The sequence below is a fragment of the Cynoglossus semilaevis genome, chromosome 19, assembly GCF_000523025.1.
Source record: "Cynoglossus semilaevis isolate Cse_v1.0 chromosome 19, Cse_v1.0, whole genome shotgun sequence".
Classification (NCBI taxonomy): domain Eukaryota; kingdom Metazoa; phylum Chordata; class Actinopteri; order Pleuronectiformes; family Cynoglossidae; genus Cynoglossus; species Cynoglossus semilaevis.
The window spans coordinates 11,748,390-11,771,477 of NC_024325.1; the positions used below are offsets into that span (position 1 = coordinate 11,748,390).

Sequence of the window (23,088 nt, forward strand, 5' to 3'; positions counted from 1 at the left end):
GTTATTATCACCCCCTAAAAATGTATAAATGCAATTTGTACACACAGGTTGCTCATACAGACTTACAGGTTAGAACTGTGGGCATTAGGGCAGCAAACATGAGAAAGAGCATTGAGAAAAAGAGGAAACCAGTGTTGTTAAAAACCTTGCTGGCATCGTTTCCAATTTTCAGATAAAGCAAGCCAATCAGCACTCCAATACAGAGATGTGACATGACCCGTAGGTGTGTCAAAACCTAAAAAAAACATGACAAATATAAAAGCTGCAGTGCAAGTGACAAGTATCATAATAATACTTGTGGCGTATTATGTGTGTACATTTTTGGCTGTATAGCCAAAAATCCACAGTTGAATTTATTACTCAATCTGATTAATAAGGTTACTGTTAAATTAATGAGTAAAATAGTTATCCTACCGTATCACGGCCTATTGTAATAAAAGTTCTTTTAAAGAGGATGCTGAACTGTGTGAATGTGCTGGTGGCAAAGCTATGCCTCTCCAAAGTCCCTGTGTCCTGCAAAAGAAAAAGTGATAAAGTAAACTTTTACACTTAATGCAAACAGTTTAATTCTTTATCTAGCAACATTTAACAAAATACAGCGCCACTAACAGAAACCCTATATACAGCTATATCAAATCAAACATGAAGAAAAACTGAAAACTCATATCTGAAAGTTAACATTTGAAATTGCGTATCTGTAGAAAACTACTATAGGGGATTTGTGTAACCAAAAAATGAACAGAGAGAATTTGGCTCTTAATCTTGTGTAGCAAATATGATACAAATGGTTTCATAGGGTGAAAAATGTATAGACCATCAAGTAAACCCAATGTCACTTACACTGTAACACGTGGGAAGGAATGTAGAGTCACTCTTTGAGTTCTTCTTGCACTCATCTGAGCACAGTCCACTCTGGACAGCCTCAAACAGTACAGGATTCAGGTCGCCATACTCTCCTGATGCTACTTCAATAACTACAAAGAGACAGATATCAAGCTAGTAAACGTCACAAACGTACTGATAAAAAAAATACACATGAACTTAAAAAGATATTCGACCTACTAAAATCAGCAGGGTTATGATACGTTGGACAGTGGAGGCCCAGGTCTTTCAGATAAGGAATGAGGTATGGAACTGTGCCCTTGTATATGCACTGACCCTGACTGAGGATGTACAGCTGGTGAAACAGGTGTATGATGACAACAAATTTACATCATTTCCAAAGTACTTAATATTTCAGAAAAGAATAGCTTAAATGGTTACTACTTCATTGTGTGTCAGATGAATAAAATTACTCATGCTTAACTCTCATATCCTGATTTGCAGCTGCAGTAAATTTGGACTAGATGTGATCATCTTTAAATATTAAATTCAATTCAATTTACCTTATTAAACATCTCGAAGAGCTTGGCACTAGGCTGATGAATAGTGCAGATGATTGTCCTTCCGCCCTGAGCCAGAGATTTCATAAGAGAGACCACTTGGAAGCAGGATGCACTGTCCAAACCACTAATCCAGGAAGCAAATTAAGATGTAAACACTTGGAATTCAAATTATATATTAATTTTAACCCTCATTTTATCTTTTTTAGGGGTCGCTTTCTTTACATTTCCCAATAGTCATCTCTGGGGTCATTCTATTTTCCTCCTGCCTGGCAACTTCATATCCAACATGTCTTTAAAAACATTTGCTACAGATGTATATTAAGAAGTGGGCAATAAAAGTAGCCCCTGTGATAAGTGATATCTTACCTGGTGGGCTCATCGAAGAACATGACGGGAGGATTATTGACAAGCTCCAGGGCGATGGCTAGTCTTTTACACTGACCTCCAGAAAGGGAGTTGGTGCGTGTCTGGGCACACTCCTGGAGACCAAGTGCAGTTAGGATCTCATCCACCTCAAAACACAGAGTAAGTTACTTTAGAACACAAACGGAACTTACCACATGTTTTAAGGAACATTGTTTACAAAAAACGTGGAATCAAAAAGCCTAGATGCAGAAGAAAGGGATGTGAAATGGAGACTTCTTTGTTGTGGACAGAACAAATTATTGTATATTATTAACATATTAATATTATGCAACACAATAAGGCCTGGGAATGGTGTTTTGTTCTTATCATGAAACATGGTCTAATTGACAAAAAAGACTGAATGTTTTTGTGTCTTTTGTGGCCTTCTTAATTTTAATTTGCCCTTTTAATGTGTATGGTAAATGAAAATCCAATTCATACTTACAAGTTCTTTTTTTACTTGTATGCTCTCATTCAGCTTGAGGTTGGCAGATACCTAAAAAGACAGGCACTTTAACAACACCTCATTTCCTATAACTAGTGGGAAAATGCTGCTAGCAGCAGTGGCCTTACCATCATAGCTTCTCTTGTTGTGAGGTGAGGCAACAACATGTCATCTTGCATAATGTAACAGGACATTTTCCTGAAAGTCCTTAAGTCCCTTGGTCGTCCATTCACCAGGATCTGACCCTTCATGCCCGTCTCCCTGTTTCCAAATAGAAAAGAATGCTGTTGCTATTTTACTGTCATTTTTGAAAGACAAGCACACAACAGCATTACAAAATACGCTACTTGAGGAGTTGGCACTGAATTGGTTGATGCTGGGGGCAGGGAGGGGGTCGTTATATTGAGTTCTTTTCTTTAAAAGAATAGTTTAGCAGTTGCCATTGTAACCCATGTTAAATGCAAAATTGTTGGCACTAAAGAATAAACACAGGACCCGCCTTCTGCCAGTTCTGTGAGAATAATAGGTTACCTAATTGATCTGTTAGGGTTTAATAACCTTTTGACATAAATTACTCCACTGTTTTATACATTCTAAACATTTGGTTCTATTCAATGTATTTATTAATTCAATCAATTATTTATTTAGCCAGATGCTCAGAACTGAAAAAATCTTAACATCCTATAGTTATCCTTCATTCGTACCTGTAACCTGCCAGGATATTCATTAGAGTGGATTTCCCAGCACCAGAGGGCCCCATGATGCCGATGAGCTCTTTGCTGTTGAATCTTCCCGAAAGGCATTTTAGGAGTGCTTTGTAACCTGGCAAATAGGAGATGTTGTAATACAAATGTCCAAAATATTTGAAACTATACCCATGTGTAATTTCACATGTTATATTAGACATAAAGCTCTCATAGAGTTTTGTGAACGTAAATGTACCTCTCTTTTTCCACCATGGACCCTCTCGGATTGTGTAGGACAGCTCATTGAACTCCAGATCAACAGCAGAACGGCGTGGAAGATGTGAGAAACGTTGAGCCTCTGTGATATGATTTTCCACTTTTTTTAGGTGTGTAAGCAGTGGGGCCTCCTGAGGTGCTGCACTGTGATGTTTGGTCTCCTCCATGGAGATACTGACAGAGCTGTGTTCAAGTGTCTTCTCAGCCATACTAAAGGGCTGCATAGGAGACACACGTCAGTTTTGAAATACCTTATTCTCCTATTGATGTGGAGATAAGCACACAACATTTCACTTATTTTCATTTAACATAATGCTACATCGTAAACATACTGGTCGGATTATCATTTTGTGGGAAACTAACTTGATTGATGTTGTACTGAGTTTACTTCTCATTTTAAATGTAAACAGAATTGTTGTATTGACAATGGATGTTGCTTTGGGATGATCTGATACCTGGAGTGTCTGCTGGTAGTTCAGGATAACAATACACATGAAATAAAAAATAGGTTAGGATCCCAGAGCATCACTAAAAGGTTTTTTTTACATGCAGTTGTGCACAATATAAGCTGTGTTCCTGGATTCACCATGGAGGATACACTTACTGCAAATCTACCTGACATCTGGGTAGCATGGAAATATAAGATAAAGAATTTACAAAGCAAAGCAAATGTTCTAAAGAAAGCAAAGGGATAATGAGCCATGATACATTGGATAGGCAGAGTACACTGGTCATAGTTGTTAGTGCACCACAATGCAACTTATCCTTGGATGCTAACTGTTACTTTAGAATTCAACCTGCACGTCCTGGACTGTGACATCACAGCAGCACTATTACTCACTACGCTACAGTACATCCTCCTGCTACTATTTACATTGATTGATTATTGATTTTTGTCGTGGTAATTCATGTTTATAAAGGTGTGTACTGCACTACGCTAACCACTTTGTTTCTCTTTTTTATCTTTCAGATGCTAGGTGGGGGCAGCTTACTCTTTCTCTGGCCTTCTCAGCTCTTAAACAACAAAATATCTTCTTTTACCACATCAATGAATCTTCTATTGTATCATCTTTACCTCCGGCCTAGCAACTCCATTATCAACAACCTTTGGTCAAACCCAATTGCCCCCCCAAACATTTTTGACATGTCTCTGTATCTTTGAACTGCCAATGACCTTAGCTGTTCTTTTCTAACCCTTTAGTAAGTCCTTATCTGATGATTTGTCTGGAATCTTTCCTGAAGACTCTGCAATGCACTTCCTTTGTCAGCTTTTACCTCACCCAACAACTATGGACATTATATAATCTATTTGTCTAATACATTCTTAAGTGAATTGGAAAAGTGCAGAAAATGGACCGTGGCTTGTATTGATCATCCTTCCATTAGTGCGCGTCCATTACCAACTTCAATATATGCTGTAAGAACACTGACAGACCTTTAATGGTCCTTTTAGATTGGTACGCTTTTTTCTCTCTGTTCTGTCCACCATAAGGGCAGGACGTGTGAGGAGTGTTAAAAATGTGGTCATAGAAAACATTGGTTAATGTTAAATAAAGAGCATTATATTTAGTGTCTGTTTAAAAGAAAACACCAAGTCATAGTACTAATAAGTAATACGTTTTTCAGGTAACTTTTAACCTGCAACGTATATAACTATGTTATACTCCAAAATAGTTAATGACTATACAAATAAAACTGCAAGCTCTGTAGACGACAAAACAATACCAAGTATCATCTTGAGTATTTTATTGACATTTTTGGAATTGTTGTTTTTTTTTTCTTTACATTTTTAACAACTATAAGGTCACAGTCCCTAGAAATATACCTGAAAATTAGGTCCTTTTTATGTTTCATCACAAATACATATGTTCTAATGCAAATGGTAATATAAGCACTAAAACAAAGGATTTATATCTATTTTTTAAATTTCACTTACTTTCACCATTAATTTAATCAGTGGAACTTAAGATGTAAATATATACCTACAGTTTATATTCATACAATCCAGGTGTATTTTTAACCTAACCGTCTTCTGTCACTTGTGTCGTGTCCTTATCAGGTGCGGTAGACCCGCTCGCCCTGCCGTACTGGACAGTAAAAAATGGTTTCTCATCCTGGATCATCATCCCTGTTTCACTCTTACTTATTTCTATGGTTTCCCATATCCAGCACTCATGTTTATTATTTTCTGTTTTGGCTCTGTCCCAGCCCATGATGTGTGTGTCACACTTGGAATGCAGGCCAGACAGTGGGAGACTGACAGAGCGACCACGTCTACCACAGCTGATTGAGGACACTTCACGGTGACATCAAGTGACAATTCTGAGGTAAACAAAAAAAAAAGATAAAAACACACCTGTTTGATTTTTAATTGTTACTTGTATTAAGGCAACATAAAACCAATGGAACAATTATGGTGTGAATATTTCAGAGGCTTTGTCACCTAACATTGTTTTGTTTAAAACATTGCTTTGCTTATTTCAACAAGTATAAGTTATATGAATCATTTCAGCCAATAAATTGTTTTCTTTTCTAACTTGTATATAGACATTGAAAGTTTAACAGTGTTATAATGCATCATTTTGAGGTATGTCAGTATTTATTTTATTAGAGTCTAAGACTATTTTTTTCCACCAATTTTATTTTTCACCCTAGTTATTAAGTTTAAAAATACACATTATCCACATTTAATAGTGTGGATAAGGGCACAAATGAGTGCGGGGAGTTCCACTGAGTCACACACACAGGCCAACTAACCGTGTCTCTCGGTTGAATTTCACATGAACATGCAACACATACTTATTTTGATTGCAGGAGTAGGCAGGTGGAAGTGGTCTTCCTCTATGGGCGTGATCACTACAGTTGAGCGCTTCACGAGGCTTGTATCTCCAAGAAAAAAATCTTTTGAACAATCTCCTTAAATCAGAATAGGTAGTACAGCAGACAGCGCCCCCCCTTATATCTGGATCCGTTAAAAAAAACAGGTGCTTAATCAGTGTTTGTTGTTCTCCTCATCAGTCTGTATCAGGATGCGGCACACAACATTCCACGTAATTCACTATAGAAATTCCAGGATTCAAGTTCATGTCGGGCCCCAGACCACGACTGCGCCATCAAAACCGATCAGAGCACCGACACAGCAAAGCGATGTTTTTGCCAATCCCGTCGTTATTCCCGTGGCTTAATCCACCCATCCCGAACTCGCAGCACACAAATACTCACAGGCATATTAGTGTGTTGGTGATGACAATTTCAGTTCATCACATGTCGAAGGATATAAAAACAGCGTTTTTAGATATGCTCCATCCAGAGCATCAACATCAACATCAGCAGCAGGGAGAGTCCTCTTTCACAGGTCAGTGCGTGTGCGCGTCGAACACGCTGCTCTGGTATAGGCTCAAGCTCGTCCCAGGGCGTTACTGCCTGCGTGAAAACACTTCGACAGCATGTCTTTTATTGTAAACTCCCCAACACTCGTGTTTAAAAATAAATAAAGCGGAAAAATCTCTGAAGATGCGTTTGTGCGTTTACGCCTGGCTCTGTCCTCAAGAATGACATTTTTTGTAAATGATGATGGAATGTTTCTTTAAAAGCCGCACCTATGACTTTCTGCTGCTGATGCTGCAGTGACTGTTTTTTCTTTTAGTTCAGGGGTTACTCGCGTTCAAAAGGGCCCTGCTTACCTTACATCAACACCGTGTAGAAAATCAAGGCACGGTAGACCATTCGCACATCATGGCACACCCGAGAAACGCCGACACAAACAGCGCCTACATTTATATAAAAAAACCCAACAGAAAATAGAGTTTAAAGTGGCAGAACCTGTAGACCAGAACCTACTTTGTAAACCTGACCAAACCCGACCCGACCCGTTCAATTTGGCCCACTTGATGATTTTTGAAGTGAAAAAAAATGCACAAACACTTCATGTTCGTGATGTTTTGTCAAAATATGCTTAATTAAATATAAGTATATATTTCGATTAAACCTGTACTTATTAACATAAAAAAGGAGAAAAACATGAACATAACACTATTTGTAGGTAATTATGTTATGATTGTACACTTGACATCTAATCAGACTGTATGTGGCCCCTGGACCAAAATGAGGCTGACACCACTGCCTTAAAGGTCTAATTGCTGATCAAACACACCAACACACACTGAAATAACAGACATTCGAATAAATAACAAAATTACAAAAATGCAACAACATATACAACAAACATATAGAATTACATAAACTTTACTGATCCACGAAGGGATAATTCAGTAATAATAACAATATAAGACCAACCACTCGTCACACTGTCCTCTACTGATCCGCATAAGCTTGCAGTGACATCTAGTGGTGAAAGAAATAGTGGTAAGAGACGTGTTTTTCTTTAGGCTTCACTGATGCTGTTAATTATATAGTTATATTATGATTCTACTTATAATGTATCTCGTTAACGCAAACTAAAGGATCATTTTTGGCGTCGTTTTTTCTCGCAGTAATAGGCCTCCAGTGAATGAGGAGTAATTGAGCACAATTCTCTGATACCTCTGAAAACAACTCACTGCGTTCATTCCTTGGTATTTTACTTATCCCATTATTCATTCATTATTGGTATTTTTCCAGATTTTGATATGTATGTGATACATTTTGAATGTTAGTGGTTACTTACTTACGATTTGTGAATCAAGGTTGATCCAATATATAGAGCTTTGACATTTAACCTTTTAATGATGTATCTAAGAAAGGAATGTAATAGATGTGACCTTGTCTGTAGGTCCGGTTTCTGAGTGGAACGGAACGTTTGAGGACCAGGACAAGATCCCAGACGCACTTGATGGCGAGCCATTAATCCTGAAGGAAAAGTCACAGACAAGGAGATACAGGTATACACACACACACACAGAGAGAGAGAGAGCTTTAAAAACAGGGGCACCTGCAACATCTTTCATTTTTAAAGGGCCTTTTGATGGTGCCCCCTCCCCTGCTAATATGTTGGTCGAGGCTCTGAATACACAACTCATCAATTATACAATAATACATTTCAAAATAATTGAATGAAGAGAGAGAAAATAAGTGAGCAATCACGATTGCCCAAAGAAGACAGAGACCAGTGGATGATAATCAGACGCAAATTTTATTTGACCAATGGACAATTATTACTGTGCAAAATACAGAAACAATCGGAAAAATAAAACCAGATGCGTGAGAAAATATTGATTTTCTACTTCAAATATGTGAGTGCAAGCGCCAGCTATGCAGCATCATGTCCTTTGCCAAACTCACACTTTTTTAATCTATTTGACCTTTCTTTTATTAGAGAGTATAATACTAAAACTAATTTGATCACATCAGGGACAATAATGATGTCCCTGCTGTCATAAAGCCAACAGACCTGATATATATGTTCCTGTAATAATACACGTGTACATCTGTCCAAAAACAGACTTTATTGTGAAATAACAAAAGTGGAGCAGTTTTTGATTCACTTTAAATACTGTGTAAATAGCTGCTCTAATACCAGACACATGGCGTTGGGTAACATAAGGTCCTTGTTCTTAGATTTGAAAAATGTTGCACAGCAAATATTTTCAATCATTTCAAGTAATAACCACTAGAGCAGTGTCAGAAAAGCATGTAATTTATTAAATAAATTCCTATGGTTTTCATGGACTTAGAAGGCCAACAGCAATAGAAAGTGATAACACAACGGACAAAAACCACGGCGCCGTTTGGAACGTAACACTTATAGCAGAGCAGATTGGCAGGACCCCTGCAACAAATCAGAGTGTACGTTTAGATTTAAGGACTAGAATGGAAATAAAAAGGTGTAGCCCTTCTACTTACTGTGGTGAACAGCCAAGCTGTTCTCTTTCCAGCTGTTGCCCTGGTAAACTCTGCAGGTGTAGGTATGGGGCTTCTCATCAGTCAGTGGAGCCCAGGTCAGGCGGCACAGAGTGGGAGTGGCCAGGCTGACATTACTTCTTCTGCGGTCCTCAATGGAAACATAGACGACTGCATTTGGATAAGTACTACCCACCAGTCGGCTGTCCTGTCGGTACTCACAGAAAGGACCAGGTACCTGGTAAGTGGGTGGAAACTCACAGTCTACCCTGACGTTTCTCTCCAGGTATGTGAGACATGGAAACATCTGAGGCCCACGTGGTGTAAACAGAAACGAGGACACCGAGTTCACTAAAAGAGATACAAAGAGGATTCAATTCTCTGTAATGAGGGGAAAACACAAGTGTTTTCCCTTCATTTCCATTAGATGTTATTAAATAAGCTGATGATGGGATATTAATTCTTTTTAAAACAATGTGTACAAAACAATGCTTCAATACTTTTGACGTCATCTTCAATTTAATCCTAGATTCTGTATAAGCTGTAGGTTGGTTGAAAAGTAGAGTTAGTCGGTACTGTAGCTAGTAGAAAGTGTCTCACAAAAAGAGACGTTGACCTTAAAGCAAGGTCAATGTTAATGTTGGAGGAGAACAGAGAGATGACAGGTGGTTACAGTAAATAAGATGTTAAACTGTCTGTAGTCATATTCTGTTTTCCAGTCCTGATGACTGTTTCATCTACCTTCTAACAGCAAGGATGCCACTGGGTGACGTGATCACTACAATGTGGGAATAGATCCTAGAATACTCCTGCTGCAAAACCACAGCAAAATTGAGAGAAAAATGTGTGCTGTTTCATTTTTGTAAAAAATAAACAAAACACATTTTTACAAAATGTATTGACGGTGAGATGACTAAGAAGGGTTAAACTTTTGTATAAAATGTATTTATTAGTAAAGCTACTACTGGTAGGCTTGTTGCTGAATTTACCTTTGTGGTTTTGGTGCAGCAGATGTTTAGTAGAAGTACTGGTTTATAAACTGTATATTTTCTTCATTTTTGGCTTTTCAAGTAACTCAAACTCCATGTTTATATATTATAATAACCCAGCGCAAACAGAAAACACACAGCGCTAACCCCATGCCTTATATTACATACACACAGATATTCATGCAAATTCAATATGAGCATTAATGGTATGAAGACAATGCATTATTACAATTGTACCTTCTTGATGACAAGGTGGACTGAATAAAATATAAAAATGATCTTGAGAAAGGTTTAAATTCTGCATTTTACACATTTAAAAGTGTAAATTACATCATGACTCGACGTTTAAGAATGGTTTAAGAAAGAACATGGTACACAAAATTTCACGTTTAAGAAAGAACATGGTACACAAAATATAGTAATTCTTGAGTTAAAAAAAACAAAAATTTAAACATTTGGATTTATGAAAGTTTAAAACAATTTTCAGTTATTACAAGGAAAAAACAAACATCTATAGAACTTGCAACGCAAATACAATTACTATTTATGTGATTTTAGGACGCCTAAATTGAATTGAATTATGAAAAATCTAAATATTTCAAAGATTATTTGACAATAAATCAACTACTGAAAGAAGTCCCAAAATGTATAAAGTCAATGACATGACAGTATAGAAAAGGGAGGAGAATCACACATACTTTGAGGTTGCTGTGTCATTACTGTGTTAGCAAAGAGCAGACAGGCGGTTGTGAAGTGCTGCAGCTCCATGGTGGTGATGATCACATCAGATCACAGCACCAGTGGTATTACAGCCTGCGACAAAGTAACGATGGACATGATGGGACAAATTAAGCAGCAGTAACTTCCATGAGCGGAACATTTTCCGAATCAGTGCAACTACTAACAACATTTTTAGGGGGAAACGAAATCAATAGGCATGTCTACATTTAGAAGTTAATGCTTTAAAACCTTGCACAGAAACATTTTTCCTGCGTCTAAAACTAGACAGGGCTCCGCCCAGAATGCAGCATATTTGCACTGCGGTGAGCTGCAGAAGAACGTGTCAGCTGAGGTAAAGCAGAACTAGAACCGCACACATGTTCGTAGCACAAACACCTGGTCTAATCTGAACATCATATGCTCTTTGTTGGATTATTTTATATCTGAAACGACAGCCTTGGTCTTACCCAATATTCGGTCTCTGAGTACAGTCGCGGGTCTGTCTGTCCGAATTCCAGTCTGCAGTGTTGCCAGATCTTGCGAGAGAAACAAGCAACCGCGTCTACAAAACAAGCACCAAAGGCACGGTGTCAAGCTCAAGGCCCGGGGGCCAATTGCGGCCCGCCAAGTCAGTTTTGTATGGTCCACAGGAGCTTAGAAAGTATTTTAAAGTCCATGCAACATAGTTTCTTAACCTGATGAAAGTTATTTCACAGCAAAGACAATTTTTTGAAACCTGAATTAATAATATCAATTGCAGAAACATTTATTAATATGCTATGGGGTGATATCTATCTTCCATATACAACTGGCCCTTCAAGGAGAACTGTTTTGCTGATGAGGGCCCTTGGTGAAAATTAGTTTGATATCCCTGACCAAAGGCGAAACCCACTCCCTCAGGTGGCTTATACATATTAAAACATTTCGAAAACGCTTAAAAATAATACTCAACTTGACGTCAAATCCGCAATTTCCCAACTAGTATTTATGTGTGTAGGTAATAACTATTGTTTTATAGACAAAATCCCTTATAACTAGGAAACATGGCAACTATGCCGCTCTGCTCCGCAGCATCTGCATCGCCAAAAATAAACCCTTTCATCTACTTCTCATATTGTGGAGACTTAGTTTGAATGTCTGCTCCTCTGAGAGGCTCGGTTCTTGTGTTTGGGTTCCCTAAAAGACTATTTCAGATTCCAAAATTTCCCTTGGATTTTTCTGTAACTTAAACACATTTGAATAAAAAATGATGCAAAAAGAATTACAAAGGTACAAAACAGTAAATTGTTTTTCCAAAAGTGGCAAATTATATTCAGCTGGATATAGTTGGAAGAAAACGTATTTGGTTTGCTGAATCACATTTCGACATGTTGGTGTTTAAAGTACAGCTTCAGTATCTGCAACAGTACATTTCTAAAAGGAACTGCTAATCAATTTACCGTTGAAGTATGTGGTTTAATTTGAGACTTGGTAAAACTGAAATGGATTTTAGCCAGATTTGTAGTTTTTAATCTTTGGATTTTAAGTTTAGAAAAGATTTTCCAGTACAGTACTGAATCGGGCGTGAAGCTATATTAGCTAATTTTATTTTGTTATTTCTATGTTACACGATGTACAGTAATCTTGCATTTACCTGAATATGGTATTAATTAAACTGACAAATAGCTTTTTCAAATGTGTCCTATAGTTACAGCCTCATTGTGATTTGTTTTATAGACAAGCAGTCTTTGTTTCTTCCAATGCTAAAGATCATACTTTATTTGTATATAGTAATTTTAAAATTGAAATAAATAAATGTGCAACATGTGCTTGTAAGGTTTTGTTTCTTTTAAATATCACACTGTTATAATAAGGCACCTGTTGGTTCTACATAACAAAAAGTGCCTTTATTATTCACTGAACACCTGCCCCCCAAAATGTCTGTGTCCGCCAATGATAACAAACGATAAGAAATACATTTGAATAGCTAGGTGAATAGAACCTCCGTGGTGAAGGGGGCGTGGCGATTACAAATACTTGTTGGAGTAGCTATGAGTAGTAAAAGGTGTTCAGCGGTGTTTACGCTCAACATGGATCACATAGCCAATCCCCTCGGTACGTAGTACAGCCCACCTATTTCCGACTGTGACGTCAGTTGGGCACCTACCTGCTGGAGAGTTTCGGTGAGCGGAAGTCGCTGGTGGTGTTTTTGACGATACTGCGCGGACTTCTCAGGTACGAGCGCTTTTTGAGACAACTTTTTAGTGCACTTTCAGAAAGAATGTGTTCATTTCATGCATTGAATAAGTTGGGGTTTGTCTCGTCGTTGTTTTAACAGAATTATTTCGAAGTGAAGTAGTGTCGTCCACCATGTTGGTGTATCGCTGCTTAGTTTCGGTGACACTGTGCCTCCTGTACGCAGCGCCAGGTGAGTCCCTTTGTTTTATGTTTAGGACAAAGGAAATGTACTAGTGTTTTAACGTAGTATTTTACTCAATTGAAACAACGTTCGGTGAACTCTCAGTTGTGGTAATCGTGGATTTACAATATTTTAGAACAAAAAAATGAAAAGTAAGTCTATGGAAGTTGGAATTCGGATACGGACATGAATACGTGGGTGGTTCAACACCTGTTTTGTCGAAAATAAAGACACAAGAGTTAGCTTTTCCCTCCCATTTTTAATTAAGTAATCCTGAAATACAGCAATCCTAAAATGCAGGATAGCTTTTTAAAAATGAATGACGATTCATTTTACTTCCTCTATATATTGCACACTACATTATCCTCAAATTTGCTTTTTGTTTCAAAAGCTGATATATTATTTGTTAAACTTGGTCTTCTGGACTTATTAAGGTCATAGGACTTAGATAGTCCTATGATATTATACCTTATATCTTAAAGAATAACTTTAAATATGTGATTCATTTGTACTATGCCAAAAGTGAGGAATTTAAATTAATGTATTAAAATACAGCCATAATCTGTTTATTAAAACTCTCCAGAGGTACATTTATGCATCATGAGAGCCTTCTGAAAGAAAAAAAGTGGTCAATATTATTTATTAATATTATTAAGTAGTGTGGTGTTTATGGTCATTATAGTTTTATGTATTTTCAATTTCAGAGAAAACATGGCATCTTGAGAAAAATATATTTTGCATATAGTTATTAAGAAAAAGAAAACAGCCAATTTCTATGATTATTTTCACTATAAATTGTGTTGGGTACCAATGAGAGAAGTAACTTTTCCTGTAGCCCTGACTGTACGTGCCTTCTTATTGTTTCTTTTTGAACCATGTGACTTAATAGTTACGCATTTCTTCTTGTTTATCCTTTTTTGCCAAAGAGAACACATGCTGTAATCACAGATTTTTTAATATCTGACAACATTAAATTAAAAAAATAACATTTTATTTTAAAATATACTTATGTCCAACAAAAAATGTGAACTATACAACATCCATAAGACATAAAAACCAGGTGCTGTCATTTCAATTTTGGTGTTGATTGGATTGTCTAGGCCAGACTGAGAAAGACTGGCTGCAGAAAGAACAACAGCAGAGTGGAGGGGTTGTGGTGAAAGTAAACCTGCTCAACCGCTTTTTGAACAGGTTAAATTGACTTGACTTGAGTGCCATCACCAGACCACCCCCTCTCTTTCCTAACTGTCCACTTAAGCTTTCTATTTTTGGCAGCAGAACTGCAGAAATCCACTGTTCAGGTGGAGGAATCTGTCCACGGGACAACAACAAGTAGTGTACTTCATAAATGTGGCCTTTAAAGTACTGTTTTCAGTTAACCACGTAGGGAATCTTGTTGAATGGCTTGTAGTAATAAGTTTTACTTTATTGTGTTTTTAGGTATTGGTGCCTTTTCAGTCACAACCAAAGCAGCAGAAGTACGTGTAAAAGAGAATGAAGGTAAGCAATGGCAATACAATTACTTATTTAAAAGAAGTTTGCACTGGATTTACGTATATAATTAAATCCGTCAGGATTCACCACAGCGGTTGAGGTTCTTTCCATACCTCTCACTGGATTTCTTAGTAGTAGTAGCAGTATTATTCTTAAAGAAATTGACACAAAAAAACTCTGAATCGGTTACAATAATGACTATGTACAATCTGGCAAAATCCATTCTCCAGATTTTCAGTTGAGAAATACTCATTCCTTGTATGAAAAGAATAATAGATTTTTTTATCATAAGTTGCAATTTTTTTAATTGATCTTTTTTGATAAATGACTTTGTGAATATTTAAGTAAAAGTGAAAAACAAGAACTTAGAGTACTTACTTTGATTTCTGTTCTTCCCACTACAGAGTGTTTCCTCATATATATTTCAATCATATTCAAGAGTGATTGACTGGGACATGTTTATCTTCTTTCTTTAAACCCAGTTGAGAGATTGCTTGGCTCTGTAACTGGGATCATTACAAACAAAAAACCTTATATTAAATAAAAAGTAAAAAATCAGCAGATAAATCTAGTCCAACTTACTGGTACTGTACTGTTGCTTGGATCTGATTCTCAGGTGACTGTTTTATGTCTGTTACTGAAATGGCTTCATGGCAAGGTGGTGTTTTTATATTGTTAACTGAATTGTTCACTGTTTTAGGTGCGGACCTGACCTGCTCTTATTCTGGAGACTATGGTGCAAATGCAAGAGTTGAGTGGAAATTTAAGGATTTAAAAGGCTCACAGACCTATGTGGTTTTTGATGGTAAACCTACAAGTAAGTACACAGACATGTCCAGTCTCGTCTATCAATCGATGTTACAGATAAATCTCCTAACAATTGTGTTTGAAACACCTAGTTTGTAGCCGAATTATAATCTTCTACCAAGGTGTACAACTGTGCAGTTCATTTGCAAATATGTTTTCAATTATATGAAGCTATAACAAAACCAACAAGATACTTCATTCATTACACTGTGTTTTTTTTTCACAGCACCATATTTGGATCGAGTGATAATGCATACTAGTAACTTGAGATTCTCCAAAATGACCCGAAATGATAACGGAGTGTATGACTGTGAGGTGTCTGGTAATGGCCAGTTTGGAGAAACCAGGGTTACGGTGACTGTTTTGGGTAAGAGATCTGCTTATATTCTAACAAGAAAATCTGTTTAATGTGATATACAAAAAATTACCGTTTAATTTTTTTTCCAGTGCCACCATCTGTGCCTCAGTGTAGGGTGCTCCCCACAGTGACAACTGGCAAAACCGCGTTGCTGTCCTGCCATGACGTTGATGGCTCGCCTCCATCTAAATATAGGTGGTATAAGGATGGCATGCTTCTCCCAGCAGAGCCCAGCAAGATTTCTGGTTTTCAAAATGCCACGTACAAGCTGAACACGGACAATGGCAACTTGGTTAGCTTTTGTATCATGTAATGTTGTGCTGTATTTTTATTTTTTGTTTGTTTAGTAATTATTTTTGCCTTTTCTTTTGGTCTTCACAGGAATTTCCCAGAGTGACCAAAGCAGACTCAGGACAATACTACTGTGAGGCATATAATGATGCTGGTCTCCCACAGCGGTGCAAAGAAAAGAAGATGGAAGTTCGTACGTGTGCTTCATTTTTTAACAGGCTTTTTTTCATCCAACTTTTGGATAGAGAGGGTTTAACATATTTTTTGTTTCCAATAAAAATGCATTAAAAATGCAGTTGGTTTGGAAACTATATTTCCTAATAGTCTTTTACCACTTTTCAAATGCTTGGATAGCTTAGACTCAAACTTGTGTACTCTTTAAGGTGACCTTAATACAGGAGGAATTGTTGCTGGAGTGCTGGTAGCTCTGATTCTGCTTGTCCTACTGGGAGTTGGAATTTGGTATGCCAAAAAGAAGGGATACCTGCCTAGTAAGTTTCATATGTTCTTAAAAAAAACAAAGATTTGAACCATCAATGTGCATTATACTGTATAATTGATTTGGCAGTACATTTGATGTAAGCAGAATGACATACTCAAAAGCAAATGCAAAATATGTTGCACTGAAAACATACTAAAACTAGTATTACATTCTACTGTAAGTAGTACAACAAATGTTCACTGACATTATTTACAAGTTAGAAGTAGCCCATATCCATTGTTTGTGTATAAATCAAGCATTACTGGCTATTGTATCCAACTGATGAAATTGTCTTTGTTTTTTCCACAGAGAAAAAAGAAAGGTAAGATAATTGTGCCAATGGACAACTTGTCTGTGTTGTCTTAAAGAATTAGTTTAGAATTAAGACAGTCTGTGTCACACACATACACACACACACACACACACATATATATATATATATATATATATATGCTCTCAGCCCTATGATAATAATGATTATATGATAATAAGTATCAGGGCTGAAAGCATACGGTATGTGTATGTGTGTGTATATATATATATGCTCTCAGCCCTGATACTTATTATTATATAATCATTATTATAATTTTTCCAAATCCAGGAAGGCAAATGTGGTCTACCAGCCTACATCAATGTATGGCAATGAGGGTGATGATGTGAGTACAACCTTTCAATACTTTTTGTTTACATTTTGTTACAAAGCTTTGTACAACAGCAGAAGTCAAGCACACGTTTATTAGTTCCATTTGATTTCAGGGGGAGTTCAAACAGAAGTCATCATTTGTTGTGTAGTCCACACAACAGGTCAACACAGAAGTTTTATTGTCTTCTTTTAGGTCTTTTTTAAGGAAGTTTTAGAATGTATTTGTTTTTTATGCTTAAGCTTGAAACCTGAGAATCTGACAACACAGTTGCAAATCCTACAATGTAAATAAAAATGTCAAAAATGTATTGAATATTTAAGTGACAGGGACATTAATCATAGCAATATTTTAAATGAATAAGCCTATTCATTCCATTTTGAATTTTGTAATTATGTTGTCACGTGTGAGTTTGAATTGTGGGCTTTTTCTTTTTCTAAATAATTTCATATTTTTTTAATTTCTTTTTGGTTTTTAACGTGTGCCGCTAATATTACTTTTGCTGTGACTGGCAAGGATTATTGTGACATTCTATTATAATAAAAATAAGAAAACTCCTCTCTTTGTCAGTGTTGGCTATTTTACATTCAGCCTTCATTTACAGTTGAGGCGGTATAGTGTTAGTATGATTAGTTAATATAATTATAAAAAATATAAGTTAAGTATACAAAAAACTGAGTGAAACCTATCACAAACGAAGAACTACAGGGACAACAGGAAGTCGGAAAGACAACGTATTTACATCGATCAAACAACGAGTAGAATAGTGTCAAATTACATTTTATGAATACATCGATTAAACCAAGCATTTACCAACATCGGTGTGTAATAATTTGATGGGTAACATCTGATAGATTAACACTGATGTTGGGCATTTTTCAATAATATGCACAGTATAATCTGGCAGACCGTTGGCCTTGAAAGACTGTTCCCAGTGATGACGTTTTTCTTAGGGCACGCCACTATAGCAGTTGCCTGATTTGTTTACAGTTACTAAGCGCCAGTGTTGCTAGTCTGGCTGGCGTGTCTATGTGCTGTATTATGTCTCAGATGTCGTTGGAAATATCGAATATAGTTTAAACAACGCCATCATTTCGTGAATTCAGGTTCATCGCCAATCCTTGAGTGACGAATATGAATATTACGGCACACGACGTTTAACTCATTAGCAAGCGGCGACACTACCTTAAGGTTAATTAGCTAAGGTGGCTACGTTAACCGTGCGTCAACATGGACGCCTATCAGGTGGTGGAGCTCGTGGGAGAGGGCTCCTTTGGACGTGTTTACAAGGGCAGAAAAAAGTGTTCTGGTCAGGTAAGTCATTTAAGAGAACTGCAGCAGTTATTAGTGTAGTGTGTACTGGAGTTACTGAAGTTGCTCATGAGTAGTAAATCATTTTTAGGTTTGTGGGATATGTGTGTACCCCTTAATATGTTCGGTTTTGTTCAAAAAATGTGTGTTTTGATTTAATATTGTGGGGAAAAAAACGACAAGGCTTTTAGATTGTTTATATTTATTTATTTATTTTTCTAGTAATTGTGAATCCACCCATGTAACTCCTCTGTACAATTTCGTCATACTCATTCACACAGGAATAACTTGGCTTCAAGCAGCTTGTCAAACAGTCTACCACTAGTACACCAATAAAAGTCCATCCATCCATCCATCCATTTTCATCCGCTTATCCGTTACCGGGTCGCGGGGGCAGCAGTCGCCACCCAAATCACATTGCACCGTACCAAACCTTCCTGCGGGTGGTGAGTCCACTGGAAGGTACCAACCGCCCTAACCGGGATTCGAACTTGCCCAGGAGGTGAACCCTGGGGTTCCACACCAATGACAGAGACATTGCCTCTGGACCAAAGCGCCACTCAATAAAAGTCTATAATTTTAAAAAAAATTAATAGTTTCTATACACCTGTACAATCATATGTATTGGTAGCATGTTTGTTTAGGCTAAAGCCCAAATGTATTATGCAAACACAACAGTTTAAAGGTGTATGACTTTCTATATTACTTAATAACAAGACTCCCACTCAAGAACTGAACATCTTTATTTGCTCTGTTTTCTAACATTTTTGTTTTCACTGAAGGTGATCGCATTAAAGTTCATGTCAAAGTTGGATCGATCGGAAAAGGAGTTAAAAAGTCTCAGGAGAGAGATTGAGATTATGAGAGGTCTGAAACATCCAAATATTGTCCAACTTTATGACAGCTTTGAGACAGAAACTGAGGTGAGTTCATTGATGATCTATCAAAGCAAGTTCTATTTTGAAATACCCCCCAAAAATTCATTTTGCTGAATTTGCTTGTAACAGGTTGTGGTTGTAACTGAGTATGCAGACGGTCAGTTGTTTCACGTTGTTGAGGACGATGGAATGCTACCAGAAATCCAGGTATTAATTGTTATTTGCAAAAAAGAGATTATTAGTTAAAAAAACTGTTTTCATTTTTAAAAGACATTTATTCTTCCTTTTCTTAATTTAAGGTCCGTGAGATTGCATGCCAGCTGGTTTCAGCCCTGTATTATTTACATTCCCATCGCATCGTTCACCGTGACATAAAACCTCAAAATATCCTCCTTGGAAAAAGTGGGGTGGTGAAGCTGTGTGACTTTGGGTAAGAATTTATCAACGTTAATCATTTTAAGCAAAGGTTGTTGTGTTGCTTTTTTCATAGAGAAAAAATAATTATGACTGTACTCCAGTTTTGCTAGGGCCATGAGTGTCTCCACGTTGGTGCTGACATCTATCAAAGGGACACCGCTGTACATGTGTCCTGAGCTGGTGGAGGAAAAGCCATATGACCACACGGCTGACCTGTGGTCTTTAGGTTGCATCCTATATGAGCTTCACACAGGGATGCCTCCGTTCTACACTAATTCCATCTTCCACCTGGTGCAACTCATTGTGAGAGAACAGGTGAAATGGCCCGACACCATGAGCAACACCTGCACGGTACGTTACTTCTCTATTTCAGTGGCGTGGTATGATGTGTCTATCAACTGTAATTATAATTCAAGTCAACAATTTGCATTCAAATGTTTCACATTCTTACGAAAACATAATTAAAATGAGTGAATCAATTTATCCCACTGAATATTGAAAGAAAAAATAAAACAAAAAATACACAACTGTAAAGGTTTTGATAGATGATCAGACTACAGAAAGGAAGAATGGTTGTTTAAATAAGCATTACACACATTAGTGGTGAATCAAAATTCTGTTTGTTTTTAAGTCACTATCAGGTACATGTCTGCGAAAATATCGATACACTGATATATCACAATATTTCATTTCAAGATACCGTATCAATGTTCTACAGCACTGTATCATTTTTTTCTAACTTAACAATTAACATTTTTTTAAGTTAACAATTAGAATGCATTTTTGGATTCATTTGTACTAAATATTTGCATGGTATTGTGGAACGGCACAAAAAGTGAACTTTGTCTTTAATGACAGTAGCTGTCTGGTGTTTCTCTTACAGAGCTTCCTGAAAGGTTTGTTAACCAAAGACCCTAAAGAACGCCTGTCTTGGCCAGATCTCCTGCACCATTCATTTGTTGCTGAGGGTGTTCAAGGTGGCATTTTACACTTTTTTTTCATTACACACTAAAACACTGTATGTTTGTTTTATTATAATTTAAACATTTTTCCCTTTATTATGTGTTGGCACAGTGATAGCCAACCCAACTGTATTCAGCCCTTTGGCCATTACAGAAAACCCAAACGGCCTGCAACGCCATGAAGAAGCAGCTGTGACGATGCCAACATCAAAAGAGGGCGCTTCACTCCAAAAAACAAAAAAAAAGAAGCACAACTGCAGCCGAATGGAGCCAGCACAACATGGAACTGTAACAGTGAGTTGTTTTTATTTTCTCTTTTTACAAATGCTGGAAACTTGGGGAGTACTTTTTATACTGTGTACAGGAAAGTGACGGTTGATGTAATAGTGGCTTTTTGAAGGTTGGTTTGGTCTGTCTTCTTGCTCTGCCCACAGGCCTTACAGTCCTTTAAAAACATTTTAAGTTGGTGTTGGTTTGGTTCTATAGTTTCAGGTGTGCAGCAATAATCGCAGTGTGATTATTTGTCCGTATTTCATATGAATAATTTGGTGTGTTTGTGATAGGAAGTATATTGTTGTATTGGCTGTTTTCTGTCCTGGTAGATGCACATTTTAGAAGACTGTTTTGCATTCCATTATCTTAATAATAATTAAGTAAAATCTTTTCTCATTTTAATGAGGGTACATAATTGCTTAATTTTTTTTCAGAATGCTGACAATGAGATGTTTTGGGAACAAATTGTGCAAGAAACTGATCCATGCAAACAACAGAAAGTACTTCCATGCTGTACTGCAATAGTAGCTCAAATTAAAGTCGAGATTTTAGCTTTTAAAGTTCAGGTAATTAAGTCTTTCTTTTTACAGTTTACAATACTTTAACAAAAATGTTTGTACCGTAATTAAGCGATTTTTCTTTTTCCTCTTTTGGGTCCATTAGCCAACAGAGGGCGCAGTCGAGGATACATTGCAGGTACAACAGACACTTAAAGTCCTGCAAAACATACTTCTGTCCAGTGACCATGAGAAGTCAAAAGACATTGCCTGGACTCTTGGTCTACCACACACTCTCCTGGAAATGATCCACGATACGCTGGAAAGGTTCAGCTCCAACAAGGTGAAAAAAAATATTTGAAAAGGAGTTATAACTGCATTGATGAGAAGAAATCCTAACAAAACATTGGTGTGTTTGTCTTACACAGCACCAAAGGACTTTGTCAGCACTTAGAGAAATGATTATTGTGCTCCTGATTTTCTGGGATAAGCATCTTGATTGTATAAAAGAAAGAAATAGGTTTGTATGTTTTGTATATATTTTTTAATCATTGTGTGTGTATTGGGGAGAGATTGCCACTTAAGTCAGTTTTATTTATGGAGCCCAAATTCCCTGCAATTGTACAGTTTTGACATTAGAATTAGAATCATGTAGTCATTATTATATATGAATTATATCATAAATTATAACAATATAGTGTAGAGCAAAATTAGTGAATGAGTTTCTCAAATATTGAAAACAGGATCACTGAGCAAGCATGTTGGGGACAGTGGGGAAAACAAGGCTAAGAAAGGATTTATATTTATCTTGTTTGTCATTGTTTTTGTAGAGTTAACCTCAGGATTTCAAAAAATTGTTGTGATTTCACAACGTGACAAGGGCACATCTGGCCCTAAATGATAATGATTTATAATAATTATGATCATAATTATTATAAATAATAATCGTTAAAGAATATGATTTTTACTTGTTTGCGCTATTATACTTTTTTTTTTTTTTCATTGATCATCAAACAATGATGTGGCCCCTTAATGAAACGATGGCCCTCAGCTCATTTGAGTGTAAGACCCCTGCTTTATGCAAAAAAGTTACAAATCTGAGAGAATGTCTAACGTCAACATGATAATCACGTGTTAAACTATTCTTGAACTTGTTAACAAAATGTACTCACTAACAATGTCGTTGCAGATTGGACCAGTTCACAGAGCCTTTTGTCACAATTCTTAGAGGACCACATCTTATTCCCCTGGCAGTGAGTATCCATTCAAAGTCTGTTAGTCATCTGTAGTTTACATCATGCTCTATGTTTGACACTTCTACACCCTGAGCTGTTGAGGTGTTTCTCAAGAGTGTTTTTTGCTCTCTCCTGTAGCCGTTAGCTGCCTGTGTTCTGTCTCTCTTCACACAACATGACGTGGGCGTCACAGCAGACGTGAAGAATTTAACATCGTCAATGAAAAACCTTCTTTCAGAATCATTCGAGGTAATGACTTCAGTTATTCATTTAGTTAGCAGTGCATGATCACTATTTTTGT

General features: G+C 36.9%; 3 protein-coding genes and 1 long non-coding RNA gene across 4 annotated transcripts in view; 3 read left to right on the plus strand and 1 right to left on the minus strand.

The window, feature by feature from the left end:
• abcg4a (ATP-binding cassette, sub-family G (WHITE), member 4a) overlaps positions 1–3,438 on the minus strand; it is a 6,268-nt gene extending 2,830 nt beyond the window's left edge. Inside the window, 10 exon segments of the mRNA XM_025065971.1 lie at positions 12–235; positions 415–513; positions 841–974; positions 1,063–1,177; positions 1,386–1,509; positions 1,752–1,897; positions 2,236–2,286; positions 2,364–2,496; positions 2,940–3,057; positions 3,178–3,438. Coding sequence (XP_024921739.1) covers positions 12–235; positions 415–513; positions 841–974; positions 1,063–1,177; positions 1,386–1,509; positions 1,752–1,897; positions 2,236–2,286; positions 2,364–2,496; positions 2,940–3,057; positions 3,178–3,421 — 1,388 coding nt within the window. The 5' untranslated portion in view covers positions 3,422–3,438.
• Positions 3,439–5,443: 2,005 nt separating this feature from the next.
• LOC112488663 (uncharacterized) lies at positions 5,444–9,212 on the plus strand. Its single transcript, XR_003052994.1, has 3 exons — positions 5,444–5,524; positions 7,969–8,077; positions 9,071–9,212. It is a non-coding gene; the product is annotated as an uncharacterized LOC112488663 (long non-coding RNA).
• Positions 9,213–12,804: 3,592 nt separating this feature from the next.
• Positions 12,805–17,772, plus strand: f11r.1 (F11 receptor, tandem duplicate 1). The gene is made up of 11 exons (XM_008332964.3): positions 12,805–12,958; positions 13,062–13,151; positions 14,583–14,642; positions 15,337–15,453; positions 15,670–15,810; positions 15,891–16,093; positions 16,183–16,285; positions 16,476–16,583; positions 16,883–16,895; positions 17,175–17,229; positions 17,330–17,772. Exons 2-11 carry the CDS (start codon positions 13,094–13,096, stop codon positions 17,363–17,365), a joined length of 894 nt encoding a protein of 297 aa, XP_008331186.1. The 5' UTR covers positions 12,805–12,958; positions 13,062–13,093; the 3' UTR covers positions 17,366–17,772.
• Positions 17,773–18,371: 599 nt separating this feature from the next.
• Positions 18,372–23,088, plus strand: part of stk36 (serine/threonine kinase 36 (fused homolog, Drosophila)) — a 7,400-nt gene continuing 2,683 nt past the window's right edge. The window contains exons 1-12 of the mRNA XM_025065850.1: positions 18,372–18,528; positions 19,308–19,448; positions 19,533–19,610; positions 19,703–19,833; positions 19,922–20,171; positions 20,704–20,797; positions 20,895–21,076; positions 21,490–21,621; positions 21,719–21,895; positions 21,981–22,072; positions 22,742–22,805; positions 22,926–23,036. Coding sequence (XP_024921618.1) covers positions 18,445–18,528; positions 19,308–19,448; positions 19,533–19,610; positions 19,703–19,833; positions 19,922–20,171; positions 20,704–20,797; positions 20,895–21,076; positions 21,490–21,621; positions 21,719–21,895; positions 21,981–22,072; positions 22,742–22,805; positions 22,926–23,036 — 1,536 coding nt within the window. The 5' untranslated portion in view covers positions 18,372–18,444. The remainder of the gene's footprint in view (positions 18,529–19,307; positions 19,449–19,532; positions 19,611–19,702; positions 19,834–19,921; positions 20,172–20,703; positions 20,798–20,894; positions 21,077–21,489; positions 21,622–21,718; positions 21,896–21,980; positions 22,073–22,741; positions 22,806–22,925; positions 23,037–23,088) is intronic.